At 47.4% G+C, this 10,906-nt stretch overlaps 1 protein-coding gene across 1 annotated transcript in view; it reads left to right on the top strand.

The window, feature by feature from the left end:
* Window positions 1–622: 622 nt before the first annotated feature.
* Window positions 623–10,906, top strand: part of CPZ (carboxypeptidase Z) — a gene marked incomplete at both ends in the record, with an annotated part of 33,577 nt that continues 23,293 nt past the window's right edge. The window contains one exon of the mRNA XM_084204085.1: window positions 623–710. Coding sequence (XP_084060211.1) covers window positions 623–710 — 88 coding nt within the window. The remainder of the gene's footprint in view (window positions 711–10,906) is intronic.

Genomic DNA, 10,906 nt, shown 5'->3' with positions numbered 1-10,906 from the left:
AGGTGGCTGGTGGCTGTTCTGCGTGTTCCAGTGTGCTGGAGGGACATTCTCTGTGTGCTGGAGGAATGCAGCTCAGAGTCCTTTCACTGTCATGTTATGTCCTAAACTTGCAGTTAAAAGTATGCAATGAAATACCACAGTTTGAGAGGAAAGTTGCTTTCAGTTGTTTGCTTTTCTCTGTCTCTTCCCTCTGCTCTCTCCAGACAGTTCTCTTGGCTTCACGGAGACACACATTCATGAATGTCCCTTGTCCCTTAGGAAAAGTGCTGCATGAAGACCAAAGGGATCCGGGGTGGGGCTCGACCCGGCAGGATCCCCCCTTTGCTCTAACTGTTTATGGAATTGTAAACCAGGCTGCAGGAGGGAGACGGTCTGGAGGCAGAGGGGAGGGGGAGCTCATTCCTCCTCCCTCTCTGTCTCAAAGCCTTTTGCTTTCCAAGCTGAAATGCAGCTGAAATCTGACGCCTGGACTGCACACACTGTGAGACGTGGGCATGCCCTTGCAGTGCACTGATTTCCTCTGCAGCTCGGAGAGCCAGAGCCGCGCTGAGGCTCGGCAGAGGAGTCACTCCATCAGGCAGTGAGTGCCACATCACTGTGCTGCTGTGCAAGGGGCTCCAGCATGGTCCTGAGGCTCCTGCTCCTCCTCGCTGGGCTCCTTAGGGCCACCAAGCCAGCACCCCGCTGTGAAACCGGCCAGGAGACCCTAGGTAAGCCTAACCACCCCAAAAGTCCTCCTTCTTCTCTTCTTCCTTCTCCTGGAGATAAGTAAAGAGTTCCAGCTCCAAGGGGAGGGAGACAGGAGCTGTCACTCTCCCCTAGAGATGAGGGGGATCAACTTTTTGGAAATCTGCATACTGCTGGTGGTGAAACTGGGAAGCATGCATGGGAAGGTGGGAGGTGTGTAGCTGTGCAACAGAAAAAAAACAAGGCTGTGATGTCAAGGCTGATAAAGATCCCTCATCACTGTCTTTAAGGCTGTCACAGAGGTGTCTTTCTGTCAATCTGTGCAGCTCCCAGTTGTAAGGTCTCCCCTCACTCTTATGGGGAATGCAGAAGGTTCACCTCATCTCTGGCCTTGCCTTCTAGGAATGTGGTAGTCAGATTGCAAGAAGGTGACCTTTTGACCTTCTGTAGGCTTTTCTGCTTAAGAAAAAAAAGCTTTTCCTTACATTTAGCTTTAGGTCATTTACTTCAAGTCCAAAGTATGAGATTTATTAGGATCTGACAGCTGTAGGGTGTGTTTTAGCTTGCTATAAGCAATATGGAATTTGTTCCAGTTGATAGGCTGGAAAAGCAGATTTACCCTTTAGAATAAAGGTTAAACAGGAACATGCTGCTAAATTAATTTAAAGTTTTGATCCAGTAACAACTTGGCTAATAAAATATATTAACAGTGCCTTTTAAAAATACATGTTTTTTATCAAGTGTGCTTAATTATGTGGGGACAGAGAAGACATGAATTTCAGTGTAGTTACAAGGTCTATTCCAGGAAAAGTATTTTCAGAGACTCTAAACGTAAAATGAGTCAGAAAAATATTTATTTTATGGGATTACAGGAAGAGATAAGTTAACCTGAAACTGACCTTAATGCTACCCAAGGAAATTCAACTATATTTCAGTGCTTAAATATAAGCCATAGACTGTCACTGGCACTGAACTGCTACACAGTACAGTCCATGTGCCATGCACTGCATATAATTTGAGAGTGCTGTTCCCATGAACATCAAAGTGAGGTCTACCACAGCCTAAAGGGATTTTATTTTTGGATAAAGCTGCACAAAGAGAAGAGTTGTACACTATTTACAGCCAATTACAGGAAGAGACTGTGTGGTTTGCAGCATGACCTTTCTCTGTGAGGTATGATTCTGCTCCAGTTCCAGCTGATCAGTGTCTTGCCATGGGATATTAATCCTGGCAACCACAAATGTATGGATCATTGAGGGGTGACTCTGAGAGTGTTCTGTGTGTGTTGGCAGCTGTGGTGCCTTTAGGGCAGGGCTTGCAGAAAGGCAGCTGAATATGGAGGGATAAATAGCTGGAGGGATGGCTAGAGGTAGGGAAAGGGAGCTGTCAATGGCACTGCATGGTGTGCCACGTAGGGGACACACTGCCCACTGCAGGGCTGTTGGGTCAGACAAAAAAGAGGCAGCTTGGACATTGAGAGACCTCACAGATTTCTCCAAAGTCTTTCTTTCCTAAAGGGGGGATAAGATCATGTCAGGCCACATGAAAAGAAAGGAGCCTGCAGTGATGCACAGGGCTGTCCTCTCCGTGTTCAGGGCATTGGCTGTATCTTCAGCTGCAGAAGTGGCATTTTCTCTTCTGGTTTGGGATGCATTGTGTAGGTCTTGCTGTATCCCAGAGGCCAGACCTGTAGTGCCCTGTAAGGGGAGATCAGCCTGGGGCCGCTCTTGCAGGAAAGAACAGCAGGAGCCAGTACAACTGTCTGACTCCCAGCAAGGCTGGAGCTGCTTTCTGTAGGCTTCCTGGTGGTATTTGTTCTGCAGTGACTCATTTTGCCTTTTTTTTTTTTTTTAAATAAGAAGCCAAAATGAAACATGATTTACAATACCAAGATCCTTTGAAAATGCTTTGTGCTCTTCTGTTAAGAAAAATAAGGAAATGATTACTGTCATCCAGCTCCACAATAAGACACAGGCATCATACACTATGTGGCGAGCTTTTTGGGCAGCAGTTGGGAGCTGTGGCACTGAGAGAGGGCACATGTCTTCTCCCTGGCTGTGTCCTGTATCCCTAGGCAGTCAGCAAGCTCTGTCTCTCAGATAAGATGCTACAAGGTCCCATTGTCAGACCCTAATGAGTTTAACTGGTATCTTAGCCTATAGTTTGGGTGAGAAATGTACAGTTTAGCACGTTTCCTCTGAGAAATGGTTAAACATTTTCAGAGGGAGCTAATAGAACAGGTTCCTCTTTATCCAAGTTGTGCATCTCTGCTACTGACTGATGCAGTCCAGTGGTAATTAGTTAAATGAAGTGCTTTATAAATATCGACAAAAAACCTAAAAACCCACAAAGACAGACTGAAGTGATATGTGTTCAAATAGGCGACTTTCCTTGCAGCTGGGGACAACTCTACAATTGTGATGCCACCGGGGTCAGGCTGAGGCTGCATAACAGAACCACAGAATGGTTTGGGTTGGACGGGACCTTAAAGGACATCTCGTTCCAGACCCCCTGCCTTGAACAGAGACACCTCCCACTAGATCCGGTTGCTCCAGCCCCCATCCAGACTGGCCTTGAACACTTCCAGAATGGGGCATAACAGTGAAAAAACAGTACTGCTGCTAAAAGCAGCAAAGCCTTTCCTTTCCTGTTACTTGTATTCAGGGAGCGCTTTTCTAGAGCATTCCGGACGGGGGTACAGGGGTGTTGCAGTGGGGTTGCAAACCCCCGGCTCCCACAGGGAGCGCGGGGATCCCGCCCCAGCTCCGGCCCGGCCCGGCCCGGGCCCCGCCGCCGCCTGTGGTGCCCCCGTGCGGCCTCTGCTCAGCCCTGCTCGACCCTGCTCTGCCCCTGCTGGGCCCTGCTCTGCCCCTGCTCGGCCCCTGCTCTGCCCCTGCTGGGCCCTGCTGGGCCCTGCTCGGCCCCTGCTCTGCCCCTGCTCTGTCCTGCTCTGCCCCTGCTCTGCCCCTCCTCTGTCCTGCTCTGCCCTGCTCGGCCCCTGCTCTGCCCCTGCTCTGCCCCTCCTCTGTCCTGCTCAGCCCCTGCTCTGCCCCTGCTCTGCCCCTCCTCTGTCCTGCTCTGCCCTGCTCAGCCCCTGCTCGGCCCAGCTCGGCCCAGCTCAGCCCCTGCTCGGCCCCTGCTCAGCCCCTCCTCGGCCCAGCTCGGCCCTGCTCGGCTCTGCTCGGCCCTGCTCGGCCCTTGTTCGGCCCGTCCGCACGGCTGAGGCGGCACCGGCCGGGCCGCCTCAGGGCCAGCGGGGCTGCCCGAGCCTTCTGCCGCCCTCCCGAGCCCTGCCCCAGCAGGCTGCGCCTCTGCCCTGAAGGCTGTTCGGGCAGGGGCACAGCCTGGCAGATGGAACCATGGAATTGTAAGGCTGGGAACGACCGCTGTGATCTTCGAGTTAACCATGAGCCCAGCACCGCCGGGTTCAGCGCCAAACCAGGTCGCGGGCAGCCCATCTACACATCTTCTAAATCCTTCCGGGGATGCTGACTCAACCAGTTCCCTGGGCAGCCTGTTACAAAGATTGACAACCTTTCTGTGAAGAAATCTTCCCTAATATCCAACCTAAACCTCCTGTAGACCAACCTGAGGCTGATTCCTGCTGTTTTTACTTGTTACCTGAGAGAAGAGACTGCCCCCAGCCTCACTACAGCCCCTCTTCAGGCAGTCGTAGAGGAGAAGGTCCCCCTGAGCCTCCTACTCTCCAGGCAGGAGTGCTGAGGAGTGGGGCTGTTCAACATGAAGATTTGGAGGTAGGAGAGCAGCCTGAGTGCTGGTTGGCACACCTGTCACTTAGGGGTCTCCTCCTCTTCCAAGCACCTTGTTGTTTTCATCATTTTGGCTTTCTCCTGAGACAGACATTGTCCCATCCTGAGGATCTCTGACCTTAGCCAGTGGAGATGAGAGAGTGGGGAGGTACAAGGAAGGGAGATGAGGAGTGAGAAAACAGCAGGGCAGGGGGCAGAGGACAATTACAATACATATTCTGGAGCCCAGAACGGATTTTGTGGCACTGGCTCCTCTCTGAGCTATAACATTGAGTAATACTGATTGTCAGACTGACAGAAAAAGTGTGTTCACATAGAGATGTTATACCTTTCCCCTCTTCTTTGCAGCTCCTAACTCCACAATGTGCCACAGTTTTTGCTAAATAAAAGACAAAAAATGGGAAAAATTATTTTCTCCTATGACCTTCGCATTGGCCCCGGTCCACAGGACCTGAGTAAATTTGTTCACCTGCTGTGGATATTTCTCATGCTGGCTTCCTGGTGAAACCTGTGCACACACAGAGGCAGAACCTCTCCAGCTGCTGCTGCTTCTCTGCTGGCACTGAGTAACCTGGCAGTGGGCTGGGGTCTTCCCCCTGCCCCGGTGGGGTGGTCCCTCACCCTGCTGTGGCTGGCACTGGCAGGTGGTGACATGGAGCATGGCCACAGGGCTGTGCTGCCACGTGTGGGAAAGCCCAGGCTGCAGGAATCTCGCTGGCTGGACCTGAGATGGATGGATGTGTCCAAGTTGGGTCAAAACAAAAAAATGCACAACTAGCGTCTACATCATGCTCACTCACAAGATGAGAAATTCCTGCTCTTTGTGAAGCCAGTTGTCATCACTGAATCATGTGAGCTCTGCTGAATTCCTGCCAGTGGCTCAAGGATTTCTACACAATTATTATTTTGGCAACACTGGCCTTCAGCTCCTTTTAACATGGGAAATGGGATCAGAAACAGACGCTTATGAAGAGACAATTTATATTGAAAATAAAATACACAGGTATCTCCTTATACTGCTAAAATGATTTATACATGATTTTAATCTGAAGGCAAAGTTTTCTTCAGAATCCTTGTACAGACGTTTTTAAAGTGTGGGGGTGTGCATACATAGTCAAAACTTGAACAAAGTCCCACTGCTCTTAGTCACAGCTAAGCTTTTAGCAAGACTTAATAACACTAATGGTTGATCCCCTATAACATTTCTAGACACCACCTCTCCCTTCACACAGTCACAGTGTTTGAGGATGCTGGCTGGCTGACGGCTGCCACGGTCCCCTTAGGGCTGCTGATGCCTTGTGAGAGCCAACCCCTTCTGAAGCCTGGGCCAAATGCTGGATAAATGTCATGTGTTATTGCCTGATGCAGGGCTGAGCATGGAGGTACCATCAGAAATCACCTATCATGTTGTGAGCGTGGTGTTGGAGGCTGCTGGGCCATGTCCTGGTCTCTTTGCTGGGCTTTTGTGACCCAGGGTTTTTATGACTGGACATCCTCCCAGTTGGATGCAGCTGTCACAGATCAGTGAAGTTTAGGACTTGGGGTTACTTTTTCCACTTCAGAAAAAAACCTAAAATTTCAATCCCTTCATTTATGCTCTTGCAACTCCAGTGATATAACTGACACCAAATTTTTAGGATTATAACAGGATACATTTATCTAGTAGACAATATGAGATTAAGGCACAGATTTTAGTCAAGGTTGTAAATTAACTGTCAATCTTTTATAACCTAAAAGGACCATATTTGGTTAAAACTCTGCTTACAGAAGAATCAGCTGTGATGTTAATTATAATATTCCTCATACTTTTAAACTAAAGAAAAGAAAGACAGTGTTGATCTGTGGGGATGGATACACTGTTTAAAGAGGATGGGATGATATTTTGGCAAATGTTTTGGAAACATTGTGGCAGAAAAGATAAAACCCTCAATTTTTCAGACATGATCCCTGTCCCATGGCATTCAACAGAGTTGGGCTTGCTTAAAGGAAAACGTCTTACTGTGGTAGGTTATTGGCCAAAGTACTTGGAGAGTACTACATCCTTAAACCATGGCTACTGAGCTGTAAGGAGTGCATGGTCACAAAGTAAAGCTATGGGGGCATCACAGACCCAGATTACCTGACTGATAAGTGTTTTCAGTCTTTGCCAGGCAACCTGGCAAAAAAAGTGATCCTTTAGATGATCGTTGTAGAGATTTCCTGACCTATTCCACCTTCTTACCCCTGCTGTTTTCTAATGCCATCATCTCCCAGATTTGAGCTTTTTTTCTCTTCCTTGACTGATCAGACCCTAAGAGATGATCTCTATATGTCTCCAGACCATCCTGGTGCATAGGAAATCCTTGTTCAGCAGCAGCCCTTTCACATGTGACGCTCACTAAGCCTTCAGCCAATTTGGCAACTGCTGGCCCACTTTGTTGTCATCATCTTTGTTGCATTTTCTTCTCCCAATGGGTAATTTTTCCCTTGCAGCTTGGAAAAGATCTCAACTGAGGCCAAAAAAGGCGTTTCTTGGGTTTTGTTTAGGGAATTATGTTTATGTTCAGGATTTTTAACTCCTGAAGGACTCCTTGGAGCACCACTTACCAGCCAGAGACACAGCTGGGGTGATACCAGAGTCACTAGAGGCACCCAGGCAGTGGTGGGGACAGACAGACAGAAATACTCTTCATCAGTTCTTTTAGGCACCACTTACCACTGCAGACATGTTTAAATTGCATCTGAACAACCAGAAACAAGGGAGGATTACAGGTGCCCACTAAGGCTGTCTTTGTGCCCTTGCCATGTGACAGGTCTTGGTGTGCATCTGCACAGATTTTGGCCTGTGGTCTGCAGGTTGTGACCTTACATCACCCATGGAAAAGCTGCAGCTCCTTCCCACTGGCTCCAGAGCAGCCCTGAGAGAGAAACAATCCTGAAAGAGCTGATTGCAGTGTCATTGCTGTGGGCACACCTTCAGTAATTCAATAAAAATGGATGTTTAACTGAATGCCAGGCAGCAGGTGGGTTAGAAAGAGGGGTGATTGGCAATGAACACTGGCTTGGATCTTCCTGCTGTGATCTTGCTCTGCAAAATAAAGGCAGAGGAGGCATTAATCTCTTTCAGGTGCTTTCAGGTTTCTTCAAGTGAGGGAGCAGGGTTAAAGGAGAGCTGCACAGAGCTCTTGGGCACTGCTTCTGTCTTCTTCAAACACATCCCTCCCCGAGGCAGTTACTGCAATTGCTGGAGGGTTAATAACATCTATTCAGTCCTCTTCTCACAAAACATTTGATGTATCCAGAAAATGGAGTTAACCATGTGGCTGCTTTTTGCAAGCACTCCTCTCTCTTACAGTTTTCCTGGAATCTCTTCTCTGTGGCTGGGAATCTTCTCCACTTCAGCCTCTGCACGTGTGCCTTGGGTGTGTGGCTGCCCTCTCTTCTGGGCTTTCTGCTCAACCATTCTCCCCCTGCCCAAGCTGCTCAGCTCTCTCATTACTCTGCCCCTAGTCCCCTTACATCTCCACTCCTTCCACACTCTTATCCTGATGATTCTGATCCATTTAAGTGTTATATAATGGATCTTGTCCTGCCCTTGTGCTTTTGCTGTAGTTAGGAGCTGCTCTGGAAGGTTATGCTTTGCCATTTGAAGGTGTTTTTCCAGTGCTTGTATCTTGCTACTGATACTAAGTTTTGTCTCTTTAGAGACAAAGGCAGAATATCACTGAAAGACTGACTTGATGAACCATGTGAAACAGCCAGGAGAGTAATAGTAATGTGATAAGGACCTGAAATGCTTTGTTTGGAAAAGTGGAGGCTTTGACAATAAACAGACTAAAATGAATACATATGTTCTTCTAGTTTAAAAAATATTTGTAAGAAGCTCAGAAAGCTGTGAGGGTGTATGCTGGTCTTTACAGTATAAATTATCTGATCTATTTTGATCTGTACTGACCAGCACACCCCTCTACCAATCTGCCTCACTGCATGACTTAGATATTTCAGATTTAAAACTTGCCCTTGGGCTTATTCCAGATCATCAATCTCAGGAGTCTCCTGTTGACTTTGCTCTTGAAAAGGCAACATGGTACTAGAAGTAGCTGTTGAGCTCTGTTGTCTGGGTTAGGGTTAATCACAGCAGCTTGCTTGCTTTGGTGCTGAATCATCAAGGGGAAAAAATGTAAGCTTGGCAGTAAAATATGTATGTGCTGCATTGTAGATTTTCAAGCTTGCCTTTGCAAATTAAAACCAGAAGCGTATTTTATAGAGAGAGCTCAGAAAGCTTGAAATGGCTTTTCTCCTCTTCAATAAGTTATTTTATCCATAATCTTAATAGAAGCTGTGCTACTGAAAGGACTTTTGTAGCTCTAATGGAATAGTTAGAGTATAAAAATAAACATAAAAAATTGAAAAGGCTGTTCTGGGTCAGGAGGAAAAAGGTCCCTCTGTACCAACCTGTCGGTGGATGGGACTTAGAGAGGAGGTGACACTATCTTCCTTTGAGCCCAGGGAAGCCTTTACACAAAAAAATTGAAAAATTTAGATTCTTTCAAGCACAGTAGAAGCAGCAATTGAAGCCTGCCAAGTGAACTGGGAGACCTGAGAAACTCTTTGTATATCAGCCCCTGTCATTTCTCTTATGAAAATGAGGAAGGGAGTGGCTGATCTCTTCTGGCATTGCCAGAGCTTAGAGAAAACGAGCTGTCATGGGCAGGGATGGGGATTTTCTGGTGGTTTCTCTGTGCAGAGACCCAGGGCAGTGGGTGCAAGGTTGCAGGAGCAGACCGTACAGCTGCAGCCTGGGAGCTGGCCTTGGAGAGTTTCCTGCTATTGGCTCTCCAGGCAGGCAGCTCTGGCCCAGCTACGTGTATCCACACTTATTTATGTAAGCACACATCCTGCAGAATTATCCTTGGCCCCTGCAGAGCTGCACCCTCCAAAACATATGTAAGCATTGGTGTTAGGAAACACTGGGAAAGTCAAAACACCACATCAGCAGACATACATTTAAGGCTGGCTATAAAGCAGAGTCTGGTATAAACCTTTTCTCTCTTGATTTTATGTATACTGACTCCTGATGACCTGAAATCCCAAGCTGTTTCAGTCCTGGGTGTTTACAAGACAGAGCTGTGGCTGATATGTGGGTCACGCAGCAGCTTGCATGATGGGGAGAGGTGGCCAGAAGAAGTTGCATGTATGTCTCTGGTAAGGAGAGACAGAGAGAAAATGGCATGGTATGCTGCAATAGTGTAAGGTTTAAATCTAATTTTAGCTTAGATCTAGATCCAGGTTTAGATCCAGGTTTAGGACCCAGCAGCAAGGAGCTGCTTTTGCTGATCAGTGGGTGAGTCTTGGTAGCTTTGAGTTTGTAAGGGGCATCCTGGATCACAGGTAATGGAAAAGCTTTACCCACTAAGCAGAGGTGTTGCAGAATTACCTCTGCTTATTACATACTGAGATGAATAATTTCAGTTGCAATGGAAAATATTTATATGGATTTGGTACCTCATCTAAAAAATAGATTTATCCTCTTCAGTCAGCATCTTTGTTAATGAGCACTGGCCATGTTGCTTAATAGATTTCCTCTCCCTATATAAATATGGTAAAAATATCAAAGTGTGGATGACATGTAGCACAGTCTGAAACCAGAGATGTCTTTCCCTCTCCTGTGTGCTAACATCTCCTCCTGCTCACAAAAGGAGCCAGTCCTCAGGTGAACCCCGGGACAGCATATCAGTGGAATTTCACATCTCTTCCATCAGCTGTCAATTGCTTCCTGATGCCTCTCCTAGCCAGCTGGGCAGAAAGAGGCATCTGCTAAAGGCAGCAAGTCTGCTGCTGCTCAGGGAGCTGGGGCAGGGAGAGGCAGCACCATGCCCAGACCCTGCCTGCTGAATTTTCCCCTTGGTTTCCTCTGCTTGCTCCAGTGTGTTGCCAGAACACCTTTTTGCTCCAGCTGAATAAGCGGAATTCTGAGATGCCATTGAGAACAGGGCTGTGCCACATCTCAAACTGACTGGTGGCTAATAGCACTACTGCACAGCAAAAGTGATTGTGTATGCCTCAGTTTCATTATTTGATCATTGCACGTCAGAGACAAACTAACAGGACATTTGTAGCTTGGTCCTGGAGCCAACAGAAGGGAAAGTGCATCCTATCTTTGAGGAAGTGTGAGCAGTTGTAGAAAGACCATTCACACTCCCCAAATACCTCACAAAGAACTGTGCCCAGCACATACAACCCTCTAGTCTAAAATAATAGCTACAATACATTAATTTTCTGCTCAGAAGAGGGAAAAAAAAGGTGTCAAATATTTCTCATCCACCCCTCAAGGTAACAAAGGGGATTCATTGCTAATAGCCCTGGTGATAAACTGAGATAGTGTCCCTCTCCTACTCTCCTCGTTGGGACGTGGCTAAACTCAAGCCAGTCCTCTCCACACTACATTTTCCCCTCTGTAAGGAATGTTT

The sequence above is a fragment of the Fringilla coelebs genome (genome assembly GCF_963513975.1).
Source record: "Fringilla coelebs genome assembly, chromosome: 4".
NCBI lineage: Eukaryota > Metazoa > Chordata > Aves > Passeriformes > Fringillidae > Fringilla > Fringilla coelebs.
The sequence above is the reverse complement of the archived record's forward strand: the minus strand, read 5'-3'. Positions and strand labels throughout refer to the sequence as shown.